Source organism: Asparagus officinalis, chromosome 9 (assembly GCF_001876935.1).
Source record: "Asparagus officinalis chromosome 9, Aspof.V1, whole genome shotgun sequence".
NCBI lineage: Eukaryota > Viridiplantae > Streptophyta > Magnoliopsida > Asparagales > Asparagaceae > Asparagus > Asparagus officinalis.
Genome location: NC_033802.1, coordinates 987,220 through 1,011,761, shown reverse-complemented (window position 1 = coordinate 1,011,761; position 24,542 = coordinate 987,220). Strand labels below are relative to the sequence as shown.

At 39.2% G+C, this 24,542-nt stretch overlaps 1 protein-coding gene across 1 annotated transcript in view; it reads right to left on the bottom strand.

Moving 5' to 3' along the window:
- Positions 1-24,190, bottom strand: part of LOC109824109 (synaptotagmin-2-like) — a 34,255-nt gene extending 10,065 nt beyond the window's left edge. The window contains exons 1-11 of the mRNA XM_020390633.1: positions 23,963-24,190; positions 16,393-16,491; positions 16,212-16,262; positions 15,982-16,105; positions 14,711-14,829; positions 2,498-2,599; positions 2,338-2,412; positions 1,739-1,815; positions 1,405-1,648; positions 235-594; positions 26-154 (exon numbers count right to left, since the gene is read on the bottom strand). Of these exons, the coding sequence (XP_020246222.1) occupies positions 26-154; positions 235-594; positions 1,405-1,648; positions 1,739-1,815; positions 2,338-2,412; positions 2,498-2,599; positions 14,711-14,829; positions 15,982-16,105; positions 16,212-16,262; positions 16,393-16,491; positions 23,963-24,073 (1,491 nt within the window). The 5' untranslated portion in view covers positions 24,074-24,190. The remainder of the gene's footprint in view (positions 1-25; positions 155-234; positions 595-1,404; positions 1,649-1,738; positions 1,816-2,337; positions 2,413-2,497; positions 2,600-14,710; positions 14,830-15,981; positions 16,106-16,211; positions 16,263-16,392; positions 16,492-23,962) is intronic.

Sequence of the window (24,542 nt, the reverse complement as noted above, 5' to 3'; positions counted from 1 at the left end):
ACTTCGGATCAAAAGTTATTCATACCTTGGAATGTATATGGATGCTTGGTGGCTTACTAAGAACCTCTACGTGCATTTTATCATTAACAGGAGGTTCCTCGCACACAAACTGAAACTCTTCTTCCCAGCGTGGATCCCTATTTTTCTTTATGTGCTGCATTGACAGACCTATTATCGTTGCCAAGGAAATAAAAGTACATGAAAGTCATTGTAAGAAAAGATATACAACATTACCTTAGTTTTTCTCTGCTCTCCTCTGAAAAGTATTTGTACATAAGGATTTGTGTGGTGTTTACCCTCCAGATCTTGAGCTTCATGAACAGTAACAACAAGCAAACCACCACCTGACGGAGTACCTTCAGGAGCCTTTTCTAGCATATCTGATTTAGCATCGTCGCTGATATCTGATGAAACTTCGTCTTCCTTGAAAGGTTTATATATCAATTCTATAACAACCTGTCCTCGTGATTTTTCATTTTGAGCATCGTTAGGATCCATATTCTTAAGCAAGTTAAGGGTCATGGTTCTTGGCTCATCAGGAGTAAGATCTCTGAGTGGAACAACATTCATGCCCATTTTATCATGTTTCCCAACCTAAGAAGAACATGCAATTAATGAAAATTCATAACGCATTAATACTTGTCACCAAATGATAAATAGTAATTACAGAAATTCAAACTCCCTTAAGGTTTGCATGCTCCAAAAAGTGATGGGATAATCATAGATTATCAACATAATAATCATATATATGTTGCTATCGGAGTGCATATAATATAATATGGGGAAAAGGTTCCAAATGTATCACCTTAATCAAAACTATGTTATATGCAATTAATTTACTTGATCATTTCCATTCAATCTTTTGGATGGTATATAAACAAAAAACTAGACATTGGATTATAGTTACTCATGCATCAAGTGATTGCAAAATTAACTGTTTTACAACAATACAACTACAAAGACAATGAAAAATATGTGTTAGAAGTATTGAAACATTATGATATTTGTTTTATGGAAGTCCTGAGACATTTAGATCATGATAAATGGAGAGGAACATCCATGAGAATAATCTAATTCATTCATCAAGAGGTGCATTCTTAGACAGAATCTAAGGTGACACCTTATAAACCTTTTTCCCCAGTAAGATATGTGTTTATATGGGAGTGTGTATATATTATAATATAATAGTCAGATATATTATATGTTTATATGGGAGTTCATATCATTGTCATACCTTATTACCTTTTACATCCAAGTTAAATTGGTAAAAATTAGTAGTGTGAAGTGTTACTTTTAAAACCCTACAGGATTTTTTGTTAATCATGCAAACCTTAGGGAGATGTTCTATAATTTACCCATAAGGAAAAACTCATGACAACGGAATGAGTGGGAAATAATGCATGCCTGTTCCCAATCAAAAACATTGAGTTCAAGAGCTTGAGATTCCGGATCCTTGACGACAAACTTGAAATCCTCATTCCACTCAGGATTAAGGTTACTGCGCTTCACTGTAGTTTTCTTTGATGGAAGCTTGTCTTCAGTAAGCTTAAGTTTAACATAAGGGTCAGATTTACCCATCAGATCCTTCTTCTTCAGTTTATGTGCAGTAATAACCTTCACATGTAAAATTCCAACAGGCTTCTTGGCCCTGAAAGATTCATAAAGAGAAAAGCTTAATGGCAGTGGATATAAAAAAATGAAAATATTTCAACAATTAAGCAAGCATATATGGTGCTACTTTGATGGATCCATTATGGCAACTTCCAGTGTCTTAGGCCAAAGATACATGTTTGCAACCTGCATTTTAATTGTCTCCTGCACAAGGTAGATAATGAGATCAAACTATATATAAGGGAAAAAGGATTACAAAATCAGCTAGCTCACAGAGGAAAAATTAATATAGAGCCCAAAAATATGGAAACCTGGCAATCTACCTGTCTATTACATCAGAAGGAAAAAGAAAATGTATGCAAGTTACATAACAACTCTATTAATATGTTATGGAGAGAACTCACTTCCGCGATAAACTACTAGATAACTGTCAAAAATTAGATTATTATGATCAATCTTCAAATGCGCTGTCTGGGAAGTAAAATAGTTGACAACAGAAAATTCAATACCTCTTATACGTTATAACCGTCATTACAGTTGTTAATATATCAATCAATCAATTCAAGTGATAGTGCAATGGTAAGTCATAAAATTAGTAGGATATTCAAACAGAGTTCAATGTGAAACTACAACTTCGATAAGATTTGAAGAAAAATTGTAAAGAAATTGAAATGCTACAAATAAACATACATGAGAAATGAAGAATGTACATGAACCAGAAAGTACCTGCACAAATCTGTACAACCCAGGAATAGACATGAGATCTGCACCTAGAAGTTTTAACCCAAAGTCCACATGTGGCTGTAGAAGGATAAGTTTCAAAAAGGTTAAACATAACAGAAGTCAAAGACAGAACCTTTAAAAGTAGAAAATGATGTGTGCAGACCTTTTCCATGAGGGAGACCAGAATTTTCGCAAAACAAGGAAAGCTAGGAACCAAAGGTTTTAAAGTAATGCGTGGTGCAGCAAAGATCTGCAAATCTACCACCTGACAAAAATGCAGATAGGAACAGCATCAAATAAACCTGAAACACAACATAGAACAAATTAAAGTACGTGTTTGGAATAAAAAAATACAGAAAATCCCCCTAAAGTTTGCTTTACTGACAGATATCTGCCTAAGGTTTTAAATTTGATATTTAATTCCCACTTTTAATTTCTATATGTTGCAGCGGGGGTCTTCATTGACACAGAAGATATTTATATAAGAGTGGAGAATAACAACACTGGCTAAACACAGTGAACACAAAAAAAACAGCACACAAGGATTTAACATGGTTCAGTCAGTATGACCTACGTCCACGGGCGAGAACAACAGAAAAGATCACTAATCATAAAAGAGAAGATTACAAAGAGGAGATCACTCTCTAACCAGAGAATCACACAAAGAAATATTTCTCTTTCTATCTCACTCTCTTCTCTCTATCTCTCACTTCTTGTTTTTCTCTCTAATTCTTCTCTGAGTCTGCTTGCTCTAAACTCTCATCCTCGCCCGCCTTTTATAGCTTCTTAATATTAATAAAAAAATTAAAAGGGGTAGGTGAAGAGTTGCAAAGCTTGACATATTGTCACAAAAAATTAGGCAGCCGTATTCAACATAATTCAAGTCACTTTCACAAATCTTCACCTTGACTTGAATATGAAGATCTTTTCTTCACTCTTGCTGTCTCGCCAGAAGCTCCTTACAGGCTTAACCTCCGCTTTGTTGAACTCCAAACAATCTGAGATGTTGTTTTTTGTTGGCCCAATAAGTTGGCCCGTTACTCTATAGGCCCAGCTCCCCATTACTTGTGCCCTAGCCCCTCTATTGTCTTCTTCCTACCCGATAGCTCTAAATGACTTCCGATCTCTGTGATCTGATGGCCGCCGCTGTGAATCTCATCTTCCATCCCTAGGTCGGCTCCCTCCTTTGTTTTCTCCCCTAGCCTCTCTCCCGTGTCAGCTGCCCCTTCCCTATATAAGGGTAATGGGTTGGTAGTAGCTCGGTAGAGGAGAAAAGAGGAAGAAGAGATAGTGAGGAGAAAACTGAGCTTGAGCTCCCCTCTGCTGTGTGCGATCTCCCCCCTTCTGCGAGTTTTGTGCTCCTGTGAGCTTTGTGCTCTCAACCCCTTTGTGTGATCCCCTTTTGTGAGTGACGGTTGGAGGAGATCAGTAGCTTCACCCTTTTGTGTTCTTGATGGTGCACAGTTGAAGAAGGACTGATTTCAGCAGGCTTCTGAGCCAAACGATAACGAAGATCCTCAACAGTGGTATCAGAGCGAGGTTAGTGTCGCTGTGCTTCAAAACCGCCGCCGATCGCCGCTGGTTTGCCACTGGACTTCGCCGGACCGCCGCCGCGTAGGTAAGATCGAAACCCTCCCCTAGGGTTTCGCTCAGGTGAGGTGACAGAAATCTGTTTCTGTAGTTATTAGCTTGATCTTGTCTGCATCGCCATCTTTGAAGTTCCTGTGCATTCAATCTGATTAATCTCTGGCTTTGTTGAAAAATTACAGTAAATATTTGGGTTTGTTAAATTTTTTTAGAAATTAAAATACTGTTTTTTGGGAGTGCTCGTGTGAAAGATCAAAGAGATTGAAACAAGAACTTTGTGTTCATCGTTCTTCTCATTTGTTCGTGCTAGTTGCTTCACACGTTTCGAGCCGGATAATTACCAAAATCGTGTTCAACAGAAGTCCGTTAGGGCTGTTGGTCAGACTTATTTAACCTCTGACACTGAAAATAAACGGGCGGAAATGAACGAAAATGCTTGTTCCACAATTTATTTGAACTTATCTGACTCTGTGATTAGAAAAGTTGGAATTTTGGACTGTGCTAAAACTCTTTGGGATAAACTTGAAGAACTCTATACTGAAACCTCTTTACCTAGTAAAATGTTTTTTCTTGAATTTTTTTTTAAATTTAGATTGGATATGTGTAAGGACATTGAGGAGAACCTAGATGTTTTCACAAAACTTATTTCAGATATTAAGTTAACTGGTGATAAACATATAGATGATTATACTCCTATTGCCCTTCTAAATGTTATTCCTGACTCATATAGTGATGTGAAATCTGCTATTAAATATGGTAGAGATGAGGCTACCCTTGATGTTGTGGTCAATGGTCTTAAGAGTAAGGAATTAGATTTAAAACATTCTGGGGGAAATAAAAATTCTGGTGAGGTTATGCATGTGAGGGGTAGGCCTCAGAATAGGTCTAATTACCAAAAGAATGCTAGTAATGGGAAATCAAGTAAGAAAAAATTTGAAAATGGAAGGGGTAGATCTAAGTCCAAGTTTAAAGCTAAAAAATGCTATAATTATCATGAAACTGGTCATTTTATTAAAGATTGTCCTAAGCCTAAGAAAAATCAGCAAAATGAACATGCTAATATGGTTGTCTGTGAGGGCAAAATAGGTGAGATTTTCATGATTAATAATCTGTGTGATTATGCATATTTGAACTCTGTGTTATCTGATCCTTTGTGTAAATCAGATTGATTGGTAGACTCTGGTTGTACTTTTCATATGACTCCTTTTAAAACCTTGTTTTCAAACTACAAGAAAATAGAGAATGGCTTTGTGTCAATGGCAAATGAAAAGAAATGCAATGTTTTAGGAACTGGTGATGTATGCCTTAGGTTTTCCTCTGGCTCTGTGTTTACTTTGAAGGATGTTAGGCATGTTCCTGATTTACGTTATAACTTGATTTCTTCTACATCTCTAAAAAATGATGGTTTGGAGGGAAAATGGGGTAAAGGGGTTATGAAAATTCTGAAAGGATCTCTTGTTGTTTTTACTGCTGAAAAACAAAATAATGTGTATATTTATCATGCTGAACCTGTGCTTGATTCTGTTAACTCTGTGATAGGTGATAAATCTGTTTTATGACATAATAGATTAGGTCACATGAGTAATAAAGGATTAGAAATTTTGCATAAAAGATGTCACTTTGGTAGTGATAAAATATCCCTCATCCCTTTCTGTGAATCTTGTGTGCTAGGAAAACAACATAATGTTACTTTTCCTACTTCTTCTTTTCCTAATCAGTCTAAGTGCACTAGTGTACTTGAATATTTGCATGCTGATGTGTGGGGTCCTTCTAGTGTACCTACGCATGGAGGGAACCAATATTTTCTTTCCATAATTGTTGATTATTATACTAGAAAAGTTTGGGTTTTACTCATGAAACAAAAATCTGAAGTTTTTGATAAATTTAAAAACTGGAAAATTATGATTGAAAACCAAACGGGAAAGAAAATAAAAACTCTTAGGACAGACAATGGTCTTGAGTTTTGTAACAAACAATTGAATGATTTGTGTACTACTTGGGGTATTAAAAGGCATAAATCTGTTCCCTGCACACCCCAGCAGAATGGGATTGCTGAAAGGACGAATAGAACTTGTTGGCCTTCTTGTTTTGATGATGTTTAACAAACAATTTACCACTAATGTTGTTTGTCTAGTACTTGAGTTTTCGTATTTATTGTAGACAAACAACGCAGTTGGAGGATGGATGGATTGCGCCATAACGATCATATCAAATGGAGGTTGGCGGAATTGTGGAGTGAAGCAACATGCAATTCATAGTTAAAGATCAAGTTCAAGCTTCATCCGCATGTGTACAGAACCTAGATCTAAGAAATGTGTTTTCTTAGGATATCCTGAAGGGGTAAAAGGTTATAGGCTTTGGAATAAGAGTGAACAGGGGTTTAAGGTAGTGATAAGCAGAGACGTTATCTTTAATGAAAATGAATTTCCTTGTTTACCTTTACATGTTCCTATTCCTGAAAATGATGCTCCAAATGAGGTGGAGCAAAAGCCTATTATTAATCAACCCAAATCATTTCCTGAAGAAAAATTGAATGATATAATTATTGAAAATCAAGATGAGATTATTCCAAATGAGGTGGAGCATGATATGCAGGAAATAGATAACATGCATGATTTGAATGATTATCAACTCACTAGGGATAGAAATAAAAGAACCATTAGGAAACCTGAAAGATATAGAGATTGCAATTTGATTGATTGTAATATGTCTGAGTTTGCCTTTAATGTGTTTGAATCCCTTGAGTGCAATGAACCTAAGACTTATAAAGAAGCATTAAGGTCAAAATATTCTGAAGAATGGATTAGTGCTATGAAGAGTGAGATGGAATCCCTAAAAATTAACCAAACATGGAAACTTGTTCCTAAACCTGCTAGTTGTTCTGTAGTGGACTGTAAGTGGCTGTTTAAGGTGAAACAAGAATCTGAAAGTGTTAGGTTTAAGGCTAGGTTAGTAGCTAAGGGATTTACTCAAAAGGAGGGAATTGATTATGCTGAAATTTTTGCTCCTGTTGTCAAATTCACTACTGTTAGAATTATGCTTGCTTTAGTTGCTCATTTTAATTGGGAATTAAAACAAATGGATGTAACTACTGCTTTCTTGCATGGTGATCTTGATAAAAATATTTATATGCACCAACCTGAGGGCTTTGTGGACCCTAAATTGCCTGATCATGTGTGTTTGTTAAAAAAGGCTTTGTATGGTTTAAAACAATCACCTAGGCAATGGAATATTAGATTTGATAAATGCATGCAATCTTTAAAGTTCAAAAGGAGTTCTGCTGATCACTGCCTCTATTATAAGAATATAGACTTTGTGCCTGTATTTCTTGTAATTTATGTGGATGACATGTTGATTGTTAGTCCTTGTTTGAAGTCTATTGAGCATGTTCAAAAATATCTTTGTAAAAATTTTGACATGAAAGACTTAGGTGATGCTAAAAGAATCCTAGGCATGAATATTATTAGGGACAAAAACAAATCTACTCTAGTTTTAAACCAAAGTTCATATGTTAAAAAAATTTTGAGTAAATTTGCTATGTCTAATGCCAAATCTGTGAATGTGCCTCTTGCTTCTTATTTTGTGTTAAGTAAAGATCAATCTTCCAATACTGAAACTGAAATAAATGATATGAAGAAGGTGTCATATTCGAATGCTATAGGATCTGTCATGTATCTCATGGTTAGTACTAGGCCTGACATTGCATATGCGGTTAGTTGCTTGAGTAGATATATGTCAAACCCTGGTACGCCTCATTGGAATGCCTTGAAGTGGCTTTTAAGATATTTGAAATCCTCTGTGGATGTAGGATTAACCTTTTCTAAGTGTTCTGAAGGTGTCAAACTTGCTGGCTATGTAGATTCCAATTATGCAAATGATAGGGATAATAGAAAATCTACCACTTCCTATGTGTTTACTTTGTGTGGCTCTTGCATAAGTTGGAAATCCCAATTACAACCCATTGTTGCTTTATCTACTACTGAATCTGAGTATGTTGCTACCATTGAAGCTTTTAAACAAGCTATTTGGCTTAGGGGCCTTATATCTGAAATTGGTTTTCTTGATAAAAATGTGGTTGTATTTTCTGATAGTCAATCTGCTATTCAACTTTGCAAAAATCCTGTTTTTCATGATAGAACTAAATATATTGATGTTAGATTTCATTACATTCGGGATATAGTTGAAAAGGGTATTGTCAAGTTAGAGAAAATTCCCTCAGAATTTAATCCTGCTGACATGGGTACTAAGTGTTTGTCTGCTGAAAAATTTATCTCGTGTCAAAGAATCTTGAATTTTGATTTTGGGTAATTTTTCTTTGCTTTGTGTGTTGCCTTTGTGGCTTATTAACTTGCTTTGTGCTTGTTAGTAGCTTTGTGATTTTTTCCCTTTTGAACTCGATAACCGTTTGGTAGAGTTCGGTCCTTTGTGGACTTAGTATGCTTGGTGATTTTACCCCGATCTTTGTGATCTGAGTTTACTTAGTGTATTCTCTTCCATTGCTTGTATCTTCTTTCTGATTATAGAGGTAATAATTTGGCGATGATGAGTCCTGCAGTTCCGTGTTTTTTCTCTGTGCACTACCTTGGGCCAAAGGTGAAGATTATTGTTTTTTGTTGGCCCAATAAGTTGGCCCGTTACTCTATAGGCCCAGCTCCCCACTACTTGTGCCCTAGCCCCTCTATTTTCTTCTTCCTACCCGATAGCTCTAAATGACTTCCGATCTCTGTGATCTGATGGCCGCCGCTGTGAATCCCATCTTCCATCCCTAGGTCGGCTCCCTCCTTTGTTTTCTCCCCTAGCCTCTCTCCCGTGTCGGCTGCCCCCTTCCCTATATAAGGGTAATGGGTTGGTAGTAGCTCGGTAGAGGAGAAAAGAGGAAGAAGAGATAATGAGAAGAAAACTGAGCTTAAGCTCCCCTCTGTTGTGTGCGATCTCCCCCCTTCTGCGAGTTTTGTACTCCTGTGAGCTTTGTGCTCTCAACCCCTTTGTGCGATCCCCTTTTGTGAGTGACGGTTGGAGGAGATCAGTAGCTTCCCCCTTTTGTGTTCTTGGTGGTGCACAGTTGAAGAAGGACTGATTTCAGCAGGCTTCTGAGCCAAACGACAACGAAGATCCTCAACATGAGACAATGCTCGAACTTGCGCGAACGTATGGGCTTCGTCATCATATCTGCTGGATTGTCTGCAGTACCAATTTTCACAATCTTTTGATGATTTTAACTTCTCTGATAAAATGAAATAGCTTCTTTTCACTGTTTCTATCACTGTCATATACTCTGCCTCTGTGGTAGACAAAACAACTGTCGACTGCAGAGTCGCCTTTCAACTAATGACACTACCTGAAATAGTGAATATATAACCTGTCAGGAATCGTCTCTTATCCAAATCGCCTGCATAATCTGAATCAAAATAGCCAAGTATTCTGCAATCTGAGTTTGTGTTCCTATCAAAATACAAACTAATATTAGCAGATCCTCTTAAATATCTAAGTATCCATTTCACAGCCTGCCAATAAACCTTTCCAGACTTATCCATGTACCGACTCACAACACTGACTGCATGTAAAATATCTGGATGGATGCACACCATAGTATATATAATGCTTCCAACTGCACTAGCATAAGGAACACAATACATGTACTGCTCCTCTTTAGTCTGAGGTGACAAATCTGCTGAAAGACGAAAATGAGCAGCAAGCGGAGTCTTCACAAGCTTGGCATCAAGCATGCCAAATCCCTCTAACACCTTGATGTATTTCTCCTGAGATAGGAATAAGCTTCATTCTCACCTGTTTCTGTGGATCTCCATCCCCAAAATCTTCTTTGTTGCTTCAAAGTTCTTCATCTCAAACTCATGTTTGAGTTGAGATTTCAACTCGTTGATTTTTGACATATCTTTAGCTGCAATCAACATGTCATCAACGTACAAAAAAAAATACACAAGAACCATCATTGAGCTTTTTATGATAAACTCATATTTACTCCTAGAGTAACCATGCTCAAGCATAAAAGTATCAAATCTCAAATACCAGAGACTGTTTTAACCCATAAAGAGATTTCTTCAACCTGCACACATGATCTTCTTTTCCTTCAACAATGAACCCCTCTGGCTGATGCATAAAGATCTGCTCCTCAAGCTCGTCATGTAAAAAAGTCGTCTTCACATCAAGTTATCCAAGCTCCAAATTAAAATGAGCAACCATAGAAAGCAACACGCGGATTGAGGTGTGTTTTACAACGGGAGAGAATACTTCATTGAAGTCTACACCTTCTATCTAACTGTAGCCTTTAGCTACCAAGCGTGCTTTGTATCTTACAAAATCTGTATCCGAAGCTCCTTTTTTCTTCTTGAAGACCCATTTACAGCCAACAATCTTGTGTCCCCTTGGTGGCTTCACTAACTCCTATGTCTGGTTCTTGTGAAGAGACTTCATCTCTTTAGTCATCGCAACAGTCCAATTTGTAGCATCATTGTCACTAATAGCCTCCTTATAGGTAGAAGGCTCTGGAATCTAAATCGATTCTGCTATACTCAAAGCGTAAGCAAACATGTCTGCATAGCGTTGAGGAGGTCAGATCTGCCTTTTTGTTTTCCCGATGGCAATATTATGTTGTTGATCTTATGATGTATCAGCATCTGAAGTTGAACCTTCCGCAGTATCAACTGGTTCAACATGAGCGTCTTCAAGCACTTTCTTTGAAGCTGATCTCTCTAGCGCCACCTGCTTGTTAGACTCCTTTTCAGTACATGTAGTGTCAATAAAAAACTCTTTTTTTGGGTGAAGCGTAGATTTTTCATGTAACATCCCTACTAATAATAAACTTAGGTGATTTGGGATCAGAACACCACAATCTATATCCCTTCACCCCAGTAGCATATCCTAGAAAGATAGCTTTCTTTGGTCTAGGTTCAAACTTACCATCATTAACATGAACATAAGCAGAACAACCAAATACTCTTAAATGAGAGTAATTAGCAGAGGCACCAGACCATACCTCTTATAGAGTCTTAAAATCAATTGCTATAGAAGGAGATATGTTTATCAAATAGCAAGTTGTATTGACTGCCTCGGTCCAAAAGTCTTTTGACAAACCGGCATTATAGAGCATGCACCGAGCTCTCTCTAAAAGTGTTTTGTTTATCTTTTCTGCAACTCTATTTTGTTGTGGTCTATGACGAAATGTACGATGGCGTACAATATCTTCAATCTTGCAAAACTGGTCAAACTCTGTAGAACAAAACTCCATCCCATTGTCGGTTCTGAGACGCTTCACTTTCTTTCATGTTTGCTTCTCAATCATAACTTTCAATTGCTTGAAGGTTACAAACACATCACTCTTATGCATCAAAGGATACACCCAAACTTTTCTGGAATAATTATCAATCAATGTTAGAAGAAAACGAGCTCCACCTTTCGATGAAACCTGAGAGGGACCCCAAACATCTAAATGGATATAATCTAAAGTACCCTTGGTTCTGTGGACACCGGTACTAAAGAATACTCTATGGTGTTTGCCGAAAACACAATGCTCACAAAAGTCTAGCTTACAAATTTTCTGACCACAAAACAGACCTTATTTGCTAAATACATCCAGTCCTCTCTCACTCATATACCCTAACCGCATATGCCACAAACGTGTAGTGTCCGAATCTGAATCCTCTGAGGATGACACTGCTACTGCACCTGTCATTGTACTCCCTTCAAGGATATAGAGGGTATTTACCTTCTTTCCTTTCATCATGATCTTTCCTTTCATCATAACAAGAGAGCCTTTATAAACTCTCAAAACTCCTCCTTCAACCGAAAACTTAAAACCATTTGAGTCAAGGGTGCCTAAAGAAATGAAGTTTTTTTTAACTCTGGAATACGATGGACATTGCTCAATGTTCTAACAATACCATCATGAGTTCTAATCTTAATTGATCCGATGCCAACAGTCTTGCAATGCATGTTATTTCCCAACAAGACATTCCCACCATCGATAAACTGATATGTGACTAACCAATCCCTATACGGACACATATGATAGGAACAACCCGAATCAAGAACCTACTCATCTTGTGAATGAGTATTAACACTAACTGAAAGAACTTCATATGAACAAGAAGACTCTTCAGTTACAGTGGCAACTCAAGATTTTACATCCCCAGACTTCGACTGTGAATTATCCTTTGCTTTGAGCTCTGGACAATTAGGTTGTATGTCCATATTTATGACAGTAATAACATTCAACATTTTTTCTTGGCCTCGACTTTATCTAGACATATTTCTAGACTTGCCTCTACCACCAACACTCTTTTCAGGACGATCACGAGCGAACAAACATTTAGCTTGATCCTCTCCTCCTACGACAAACACTTTCTGCCTTAACTCTTTTGAATGTAAGGCTAATTTGACATCCTCCAAATAAAGTGTATCTCTACCGTATAACATGCTATTGACAAAATTTTCATAGGAAGGAGGTAATGAACATAACAAGATGAGTGCTTGATCTTCTTCGTTGATTTTAACATCAATATTCTTTAAATCCATAAGAATAGTGTTAAGTTCATCTAAGTGGTCTTTAATTTGCATACCTTCTTTCATGCGAAGGGTGAAGAGACGTTGCTTCAAGTATAGCTTGTTCGTTAGAGATTTCGTCATGTACAAGCTCTCTAACATGAGCCACAAGCCAACGGCGGTATGTTCTTTTGCAACCTCCCACAGGACCTCACCGGCTAAACAGAGCTGTATGGCACTATACGTCTTCATCTCCAGCTCTTCTTTCTCATCATCGGGCATAAATTTTGACAACTTATTCTTTCCGGATAATACTTTGAACAATCTTTGTTGTACTAGGAAAGCCCTCATTTTTACTCTTCACAAATTAAAGTTGTTTCTCCCATCGAATTTCTTCACTTTGTATTTTGCAGAAGACATCTTGAAACCCACTAGAACAATAACTGTAATTATGAACAGTAACCGTACTTTTAAACAGTAATCGTACGTATGAATAATAACGTTACTTTTGAATAGTAATATTACACGTGAATAGTACACAGTGTCTTTAAAGAGTAAATGATAATCTAGCTTATTTCCTGATGTGGATGATCCACTTTTAGTGGCAGCCACAGAGCATACGATAAGCAGATACACGTACTCTAAGAGATTGATCCTCTCCTCCTATGATAGACACTTTCTATCTTAACTCTTTTGAATGTAAGGCTGATTTGACATCCTCCAAAGAAAGTGTATCTCTACCGTATAACATGCTATTGACAAAATTTTCATAGGAAGGAGGTAATGAACATAACAAGATGAGTGCTTGATCTTCTTCGTTGATTTTAACATCAATATTCTTTAAATCCATAAGAATAGTGTTAAGTTCATCTAAGTGGTCTTTAATTTGCATACCTTCTTTCATGCGAAGGGTGAAGAGACGTTGCTTCAAGTATAGCTTGTTCGTTAGAGATTTCGTCATGTACAAGCTCTCTAACATGAGCCACAAGCCAACGGCGGTATGTTCTTTTGCAACCTCCCACAGGACCTCACCGGCTAAACAGAGCTGTATGGCACTATACGTCTTCATCTCCAGCTCTTCTTTCTCATCATCGGGCATAAATTTTGACAACTTATTCTTTCCGGATAATACTTTGAACAATCTTTGTTGTACTAGGAAAGCCCTCATTTTTACTCTTCACAAATTAAAGTTGTTTCTCCCATCGAATTTCTTCACTTTGTATTTTGCAGAAGACATCTTGAAACCCACTAGAACAATAACTGTAATTATGAACAGTAACCGTACTTTTAAACAGTAATCGTACGTATGAATAATAACGTTACTTTTGAATAGTAATATTACACGTGAATAGTACACAGTGTCTTTAAAGAGTAAATGATAATCTAGCTTATTTCCTGATGTGGATGATCCACTTTTAGTGGCAGCCACAGAGCATACGATAAGCAGATACACGTACTCTAAGTTAGGCTCTGATACCAGTTTGTTGCAACGGGGGGCTTCACGGACACAGAAGATATTTATACAAGAGTGAAGAATAACAACACTGACTAAACACAGTGAACACAAAGAGAACAACACACAAGAATTTAACGTGGTTCGGTCAGTATGACCTACGTCCACGGACGAGAACAACAGAGAACTTTACTAATCACAAAAGAGAAGATTACAAAGAGGAGATCACTCTCTAACCAAAGAATCACACAAAGAATATTTCTCTTTCTATCTCACTCTTTTCTCTCTATCTCTCGCTTCTTGCTTTTCTCTCTAATTCTTCTCTGAGTCTGCTTGCTCTAAACTCTCATCCTCGCCCTCTTTTTATAGCTTCTTACTATTAATAAAAAAATTAAAGCTCTAAACTCTCATCCTCGCCCTCTTTTTATAGCTTCTTACTATTAATAAAAAAATTAAAAGGGGTAGGTGAAGAGTTGCAAAGCTTAACAAATTGTCACAAAAAATTAGGCAGCCGTATTCAACATCATTCAAGTCACTTTCACACTATAAAGTTGACTTGGATGTAAAAGCTAATATCATAGGATAAAACAATTATATGTACTCCAATATAAACATATATATAAATTATTATATTGAAAATTACTCATTAGATCCAAAAAGATGTTGATCATCGGAGTAGATTTTGAGAAGAAGAGGTGAAGTGTCACTATTAAAACTACGGAAGTTTCCGTCAACCCTGCAAACCTTAGGGGGATTCCTACATTTTACCCATAAAAATTATGCTCACAGTGTCGAGTACATAATCTGATCTCTTTATACGGGAACCAGGTTACTAACCTGCACAGTTGCTTTTAATCCAAAGGCTTTTACCACAGCGGTGACATTCGGATTGCCAGCCCACTTGAGAGATGGTTCCATAATTAACTCCTTTTCTTCTGTCATGTAGACTTTCATTCCTGGAATAAGAATTATATCTTAGATGGTACAACAGCTTTTAGCAGTTGTGGAATATATAAAGAAGATGAACAATTAGGAGGAGGAGATAAAGAATAATAGGGACAAAACAAAAGCTTCCTAGAATAGACATAGTAAGCAATGACTAATTTTCATCCTGTATCTAAATTTAGAGAAGTTGAAACTGTAATCTCAATTTCTGAATCATAAGTGGAAGAGCAATGAAAAGTTACATTACGCAAAAAGAGTTGGACATTGTCAAAGGACGCTTCCACTGTACTAAAACTCCAAAGTTACAATGAGGGTTGAGGGATATATATTTTATACTCTAACAAGTGCCCAACAGTGAGGGCCCTTTCATGGGCCAAAACCTAGGCTCATGAGGTGGTATCTATCTTTTAATATGTGCCTTACAAATGCAGAATAAAACTTTATGATTGCCCATACAAATTGCAATAACACATTAATTTTGTGAGCTAAAACTTTCACATGCATACAAGTAGAGAACAAATTGATTTGCACTGGCCATCCGAACTCCCATCCTTATCTTGTTGACCTAAAATGTCTGTGATGCCAGAGGTAACTATGTTTTTAGAATCTACGACATAAACCAGGATTTTATACTTAAAAAAAACTGCTCAAAATTCTAGTAACATCAATTATCAAAGAGAAACTCCTTACACAGTAAGTTTCATAAACTGCAGATAAGCACATATAAAACAGTCAAGTATTAAAGCTAAACACGTGAAGAAAGCCGGTATTGAGTCAATAAGTCATCACTGCACTTTTTTTATCATGGGTTGCCATTTTTGGCTATGTATTAGATAATGCACCATGAATAAGAATGCATGAACTGAATAGTCTTTCAAGGAATTAGCATGAAGTAACATCAATTCATAATTGGATAAAAATTGGAATGCGGTATATTCCAACAATTGAGTCTACATCAGTTAAGACTTACTTTTAAATAGTCTGGTTCTAACCTAAACACTCTTGATTAAAAAAACAGGGTTATACCTATTTATTATGTAAAATACAATCGACAAATATGTTCCAGCATTTGTGCAATGCAGTTTGTATGACCATGGATTTTTTTAATAGTCAAATTGAACTTAATAGTAGGATGTGATAAACAAGAGTTATGGCAGTAAAACCTTGAAATGTTGGAGGCAGCGAGCCTAAGGTAAATGTTTCGAATTCAACAGAGTTGATTTTAAACTTCACGAGATTCTCAGCAATAATTGGCTTTGCAATTTCCTTTGCTGTTTTGCAGATTGCCTACGGAAAAAAAAAGAACAAATAACTTAGAACTAATTAGAAGGAAGCAGCCTCCATATATTTTAGATACTAATATGACACATGACATATGTAATTATGTGCTAACCTTATCCAAATAAGGCCACATGCTTTCCAAAAACCTGTTTAGCCAATCGATCTAAAAGAAAATGTGAGAAAGAATAAGAAGCAAACAAGTAAAAGCTGCAAATCTCAGTGCCAAAGAGTAACATTCCTAAAGTAACATCAAAGAATATAGATTGAAAATAAGTAGAAAATTCAGGACGTACTCGATCATAGTCTGGATTTTTCACCCATAAAGGAATTTCAGGAAGCATGTTCTCCAGAGAGCTTGAATCACATTCAATAAGAGGCCGTATGGTAGGATCCTGTTCAAGTGAAGAATATGATATATAATTCTTTCTTGATTTATGGATACATATCAGAAGGAAAAGTTTTCAGCTCATTCTTGCAAATGACCAATTGATAGCTAGCAAGTTACAATCTGAAATAATATATGCAGGACTATTGAAACACAAACAGGCTAAAAGCGCCTGCTTCTTTACTTTATATACAACTGAAGACATCATAGACAGATTAATTAGAAGTTATACCTTGATCCGCTTTATATGGACTTGTAATTCTGGTTAACTTTCATTGGGATAGCTATTCAGTTGCAACTTGGGACATTAGTTTTTATTGTTAAGTCTTTTTGATAAATTGATTATGAGCTTTTGGATGGAAAGGGTCAATTCATTGATGAATGTATTATTTTTATTGTGCTTTTTAATTGGCTATTATCCTCTTCTTAAATATTTTCCCCTTCTATACAACATCAAAATTGCTTGATCACTCAGTTGTATTTGTCCATTTCTCAATTTTTTTCTTCTCTCGCTGCTACAATGCAAAATGCGCAATGAGGGGCGCAAAGTTCCTGCACGTGAACATGCGCAAGGCTCAATGCGATATGCATGCCCAAGTGAAGCGAGGCGCATAATACACACATAATTCTTCAAGTAGACAATCAATCATGAAAGAACACATTTAAGATTTTTCAAATAAAAAATGTCAAGATGAATAATGTATAATACCAAATCACAAAATAAAATCTTAACTCATAAATGCTAATACACCCAACATGATAGTAAAGATCATAATTTTCCAAATCAAAATCAAATAGTACACAAGAACAAATTAGGGTCCTCAATTGGGCTAGTAAAATGGTCTAATGGATTTATTTTTCTTTTTGGGATATAAATTATCAGGATTAAAGACCAGATTGAAATGTTAAAGAAAAAATAAACAACAATATGACTTCATGCGCCACGGCAAAGCCCACTCTGTGTAGGCTCCTTGAACCGAAGCACAATAGAAAGGACCCAACTCAAAGATACCAGACTTCCACCCAACCGAACCAGACACTGCGAATTAGTCATAAGACAGAAACTGTCTTATTCCCTATTTAATCAATTTACGTTATAACATCCATTTTCTTCCTGCTCTTGCGAGCACACGAGAAGGCACTGCAGCATAAAGATGCAGGGCCTTCACCAGCGCCGCTCAACTGGGCGGATGAGGTGCAGTAAGGCATGCAATCTGTCTTCTCTATTTCCATTCCCGCCTTTCGTATAATCTTCATTTCTTCCTCTTAACGCTATATTTTACTTCTTTTCTGCTCCTCGCTTCAAAAAAAAACACCCAATAATAATCACTGTGATTGGCAAAATTTTCATAGTAATGTATCAACATTGTTAAAAAGAAATATGAGCACGAAGATAGGAATAATAGAATAGAAGCTCGTAATAGGCTACCATCAACCTTTCGTCCCAGAACTAAACTGAAGCTCCAAAGCTCCGAAGATAAGTGAATACATCGTGAATTTATATCCCCTAACCACTGATTTTTTCCATGAGGATGCAAAATGTCACAATAAATCAATCTACATTCCGAATTATATACAAGGTCAATTAACCCGCGAGAAGTGCTTACTGATAAAGACCCAAGCCATAGCGAATTGGGTCCTAATTAAGACTGAAAGTAAGCGCGATATTTATTATAAGTTATGTGATAAAGGATTGATATAACATACTCGAGTTAAATCTAACAATGCGATGACGTAATCGCTTTACTATAAATAAAGGATTTTCACAAGGTTGTATCATGAAGTAACACACAACTAAAACAACTTATTCAGTGAAACTACTGCGGCCTCAATCCGTCTATCGGCACCTCAAACACATAAAGCATATAGGACGAACTAATAAATGTTCACACTACAAATTTATTGTTGGGAATATTAACGCCGCAATCCCCCCTAATGCAACGGAAACGGCGGTATAGAAGAACAGTACACCAAGAATTTACGAGGTTCGGCAACTGGCTAGTCCTCGGGAGCCACACAGATAATTGTCTTATTATCTAACAAGAAAATTACAGGTCAAGAGCAAATCCTAAACTGGGAGTTCCTCAAAAACCTAGTAGGCTCAGTGTTAATCCCCCAACTAAATCAAAATAAGACCTCTTCTTTTTTCTCTCTCTTCCTTCGGTTAAATCCCCCCTTCAATCACTGTTGAAATGAATTGGGGTTAATTAGAAAATCGCTGGCTGCGATTTTGAGAGAAGAAACGCTGGGCTTCGGTTAGGGCTCCGCCGCCAAGAAACGGGGGAAGTAAAAAAAGCAAGCACAGAGACTAGGGCATACAGGGGGTCTATTTATAGCGACGGAAATTGGACAGGCTGGCGACAGTGTCGCAGCGCCTCGCTCAGGAGGCGGAGGTGGGAACTTCAGACGCGGAAGGTGGGAGGCAGTGAGCGCGTGGTGTCGTCGCTGAGCGAAGGTCCGGAGAGCTCTGGACGCGGGATCGGAGCCTGAGGGTCGCGTTCAGCTGACCAAACCACAGTCAGAGTTCGCGAAGCTCGAGCTCGCATGGGGGTTGCGCCGATTCGCAGCTCGCCTGCGTCTTCCTGGAGACTCCGTCCGAGCTTCGCCGGAGCTCCTCATCGTGTCGGAGGTTGGTATCCACCCTTCGAAACCTAACAATCTCCCACTTGGAGCCCAAACGACGGCAAGGATATCCATCAGGCTCCACTCCCTGTTGGTCCGCCTATCATCTATGCTGAAGGCCAACTGAAGTTGCGCACGAACCCGTTTCTGAACGGTGCAGCGTCTTTGTTAAGCATGTCTGGGCTGGATTCTTATTGCCTGGAATTTTCCAGTTTCAACACGTCATCCTTCCCACAGGGATCTGATGACGTGGTACCGAAGCCAATAGGTTCGTTCTAGAATGAAATGCTGAATTCTTGGCGCAAGTTATAGGCAATCTGGCTATACATCGTGGCAAATTCTTCTCACTGTTTGAATCGCCAGCTCGTCAACAAACCCTGAAGCCATATCATCTCTTTACTATCTGGCTTCATCGACTGCAACGTACTCAGCTTCCTGTAGTGGATTGGATACATCTTTGTACTGTGAATCAACTAACAGCTGTAAGTTCAACGGTGAAATACATAGGGTGGTACTTTTCGGTGACAACTTCGCCGCCGAAGTCTTGCATCTACGTACCTCGCACTTCTACTCTCGGCGCTACCAAAGTGCAAACACTTCTGTGTGGTCCCTCAATAGATAATTTCAGAATCGCACTTGACGCTTCCAATGAGCTTTTCCTGTTTATTGACATAAACCGGCTGCGCACGTCCACTGCATGGCCAATGGTCTGGTATCCGTACAGACCTTGCGTATCACACTCCGATATAGCTGAGGCTTAAGGTACTGAGGCCATGCTCTCTTTTCTTCTTCTTCTGACTGAGGAGACTGATCGCTTCGATAGACGAAATGGCTAGGCAAGGGTGTGCTCACAGGCTTGGCGTCGCCCATTGGTTGAACCTCTGCAAAACCCGGTTGAACTGTACTCGTCTGAACAACCGCAGACCCTTTCTTCTTGTCTCTCGTGATTGCATTCCAAGGATCTTCTTTGCTGGAGCCAAATCCTCATGTCAAACTCTTGAATGCTGCTTCAAACTCTTGAATATCCTCCATAATCGCTCCTGTGCAATCAACATTCATCAACATCGCAGTAGGATGAATATAGCTGGACTGATAATTTTTTTGAAGATAGCACAGTGGTCGCATTGCACTTCTGGAAACGTTCCATTGTGCATGAAAGCGTCAAACTTTCTGTACCACTGCTTGGGGCTTGTTTCAGGCCATACAGCTCTTCTTGAGTCTGGCACATATCGTTACGGTACGTCTGCGGTCGTAAGAAGGCGCTCAGGTCTTCTTCTTTTTCTTCTGAGAAACAGTTCTGGCTGGTGCATGTATTCTCCTCTCTAGATCTCGTGGAACCCGTCTTCACGTCTAACTGCTCGAGAATTGAAGATGTTAATTGGTACAATATCATCAGCAGTCCTGATAGTATTTAGGCTTCACCAACGGGAGCGAAATATCGGTGTATCGATTCTTGCGCTTCTGCTGGAAACGGCTTTGACCTAGCCGGGCTTTATAATCTTTCTGGAACACTCCTGCTCCTCTTTCACATGTCGTCCCCATTTGTTATGGAGTGCCTTCTTACCGTGGGTACTCGCTAGTTCCACGTTGTTTGATATGAAGACTTCTATCATCTTTCATTGCAAGGCTTCCGCATTGGCTGGCATCTACCTGACAAGCTTCCTCAAAGCTTCAGGCTCCCCACCATTTGTCACCACGATGTTCATGTATGCTCCTGTATGGGTAGCAGGAGGACGAGAAGATCTTCTTAATATCGGAGTGTAGCGTGGGCTCCTGCGCACGCATCTTGTCAAACAGGCTGCTTCTGGTGCGGACTCTGGCATTGGGTTTTCCGAGAGGTTACTCGGGACATCATTCTGCATTATAAATTTGGACTCACATTGATTCGTCAGTCTTGTTGCATGTCCTTGTACATAATTCTCGTTGAAATATCACATTCTGCTCTCTGATCCCTTTCTTGAGTTTTCGTTGTCCAAATGCGGTAGCCGAACTGCATTTACCATAAGCGATGAAAGTGATTTCTTGATGGGGTCAAGCTTATTGCCTGCCATGATACTATATGCACGTAGCTACACAACGAAAACTTTTAGATGTGAGAGTTTTACTCCTTTCCGGCACGCATACCTCCTCTGGTATTCTGTGCTCCAATGGAACCGAGGCTCGTTGATCAAGTAGCTTGGGTGTGTTGCGCGTTCTGCCAGAACTCTTCGGTAGCCTGATGTACGAATGCTTCTGGCTAACTCTCCTGTCACCGTTCGGTTATTCCGCTCAGCTACACATTTTGGGCTGAGGCGTGCCGGGCACGGTTTCATCCTTTGATCTGCGTGCTCATAGCAGAACTTGTGAATCGCGGTGTCTTCATATTCACAGCCAGTTGTCGGTCGCTGAGCTTCTTATTCTCAGACCGGTCTCATTCTGGACCATAGCTTTTCATTCTCTGAAAGCTTCAAATACTTTGACTTATTGCTTCGAAGTAACGAGCCCATTTGGAGTGTCTCGATGAAAGTCACGAAGTAGTGTGTCCCACAATCGACGCAGTGGGTGTTGGTCCCCGAAAAAAAACATCTGAGTGGCGAGCTTAGCTTCTGCTTCCCTGGGGGTTTTCTGCCATTGCTGGGAAGCTGACTTCTCTTCTGCTTTCCGAAGTATACATTCTTGTACCTATCCATCTCCACTGCGGTGCAGTCTGGGAAGTTTTCCCTGTGTGTGCATCAATTCATCCGCTTTTACTCATACTGACGAGTCTCTGGTGCACAGGATTTGAAGTTCATTGTTGCTGCACTGAGATCGAACAACGGGCACCTGCTGTCATATATAGGGTACGGTCTTCCTGCCTCGGGCAATTGTCATTGGCCCGTTTGAGATTTCCTAATCTCCTCCATGGAAGGTGGTGTATATCTTCGCCAGCACAACTGCCCCGGATTTAATTCTTTCTCAGGTCGGGAATATGCCTGACATCCTTCAGCTCCATAACTGACCGTTAACTTAATTTCACACGCCTTTACACCACAAATACAAGTGTTGATATCACCAAGATATACGTATCCAAGATTTCCGGGGGTATACTTCTCGGAGATTCTTTCTGAGAGTAGCATGAACGATGCTTGAATCTAACAACAAGATTCTCCTTGCTCTGCCCAAAGAGCTATCGAATGGAATTCGTTCGTCACTGAAGTGGAAGTGACTATTACACCTTGCCTTCGGCATCCTTCTCTGCTCTGTGGCTCTGCAGGTGATTATGTAATGCCAGTCTTTCCATCAATTCACACGTCGATAGGACTTCTGAGCTGTTGCTTGGAATTCCTTGATTTGACTCCTGTCCTTTGATCTACTCTGTAAGTTTTGATTTTATCGTCCGTTCCTCTGGTTGAATTTCTACCTCTTGATTCTGTATTGCATACTGAGAAGGTTGTAGCTTCCAGTCTCTGGTCGAATCTTCTCACTTGAGACACAAATCAAGAAAGTCGCCGAGTTCAAACTTTTTTCTTTCCCGGATGAGCTACTCACTGTCGTGACTGTAGCGTCCAACTCTCTGGTAGTGAGCAAAAGTATCAACGCCGGTTCGATCATCAAACTCAATCTCAACAGAACTCATTGGGTTGTAACCGTATAAGTTCGTTTGAGGTGTTGTGCTCTGACTGCGCGCTTCCGCCATTCTTCAGATGAATAACCGCGATCAAATGAACTTTGTTCGTGGCTGATGTCTCATACATGTTTGCGAGTGCTGCATATAATGCTGTGGTACTTCTCCTTCGGATATGTTGAACCAACTTGCGAGTCAACGTCAATCTGATAACTCCGAGGGCTTGTCTATTCTAGAAGGTTCCATCTCTTCTCATTAGATTGCTTCTTCGCGATAGTGGTTGATACAGATTTTTCTGATACAGATAATTCTATCTGCATTTTCGCGAATCCGAAATTGTCCCATCATTCTCTTATTTCTCACCTTTCCTCATCTACGTGCCATGGCTCCACTTAAATCTGACATTCTATAGATGTTTTCCCGCTCTGATACGACGTTGTTTGGGATTTAAAACGCTAAATTCCTAATGCACGGAACGCGGTAATAGAGCACAGTAACAAAGATTTACGAGGTTCGGCATGCCTACAGTCTCGGGAGCCACACAGATAATATTTCTTATTTATCTAACAAGATAATTACAGGTCAGGAGGCAAATACTAAACTGGGTTTCCTAAAAAACACTGTAGCTACAGTGTTATCCAGCCACAATAAATAAACGCGCTCTTTCTTTCTCTCTGCTCTCGCTTTAAGTGCCCCCTTCAATCACTGTGAAAACTGGGGTTAATTAGAAAATCGTTGTGGCGATTTTGAGAGAAGAAACGCTGCTGGCATTTGGGCTCGCCGCAAGAAAACAGGGGAAAGAAGCACAGAGATAGGGCATCAGGGGCTTCTATTATAGCCGGAAAATTGGCCAGGTGGGCGACAGCCTGTCGCGCCAGCGCGCTGGCTTCGGAGTGCGGGGTGGGAAGTTCAGAGCGAGGTGGGAGGCCAGTGAAGCGATGGTGGTCGTCGCGACGCAAGGTCGGGAGCTTGACGGGGGGTGCGGACCTGAGGGTGCGTTTCGCCTCAACACTGAGTTCGCCAAGCTCGGAGCTCGCCTGGGGGGGTTTTTCGCGCGCCGACTCGCACACGCTCCGCCTGCGTCTTCTGGAGCTCGTCGGAGCTTCGCCGGAGCTCCTCTCGTCGTCGGAGGTTGAGTATCACTCACTCTAACAATTCTTAGCATCAAATAATCAGCAGTATACACCGAAACAGCCAGCAATAAAGCAGTAACAAGAGTTATTTACTTAAATCAATGAGCAACATTTACTTATTGCAATTCTTAAAAACGTACCTTAACATCAGAGGGTTGGAAGTAGATGAAGAGATAATACCCAATAACAAGTCCAGCAGTTAACCCAAATCCAAATCCGAAGAAACCCAATAAAGAACTCACAAAACCCATCTCTAAAAATTTATCAATATCAACTTAAAATCTTCATTTAGACCCTCTCAACAAAAAACTCATTCTGCACCCTCAGAGTAGGTCACTGTCGTCGTTTCATGCAGTTGGGTCCCCAAGTCTCCTGCGAAAGAGAAACCCAAAAGTCTATTCATCAGCCGAAAAGGCCCACAAAAGAGGGCGGGGGGAAAAGGGAAGAGAGAGAGAGAGAGAGAGATTGCTTTTGCCTTTGATGTCGGTCGAGTGCCCCCTCTGTCGTTTTTTTTTCTTCTTCTCAGGTTTATATACGAATTCAATGCGGTGACGCTTGGCTTCGTTGATGGGGGAGTTCGCCGCTCTAAACTTTGCACATCGGGCTCTCCGCGCATCGACCTCTCCCATTTGAAAAGGATAATAATAATAAAATTGAACGTACGTGGCGTTCTGAGTGTTTATCCCTTTTACGTTTTGAATCAGGACCAATTTTTTAAAA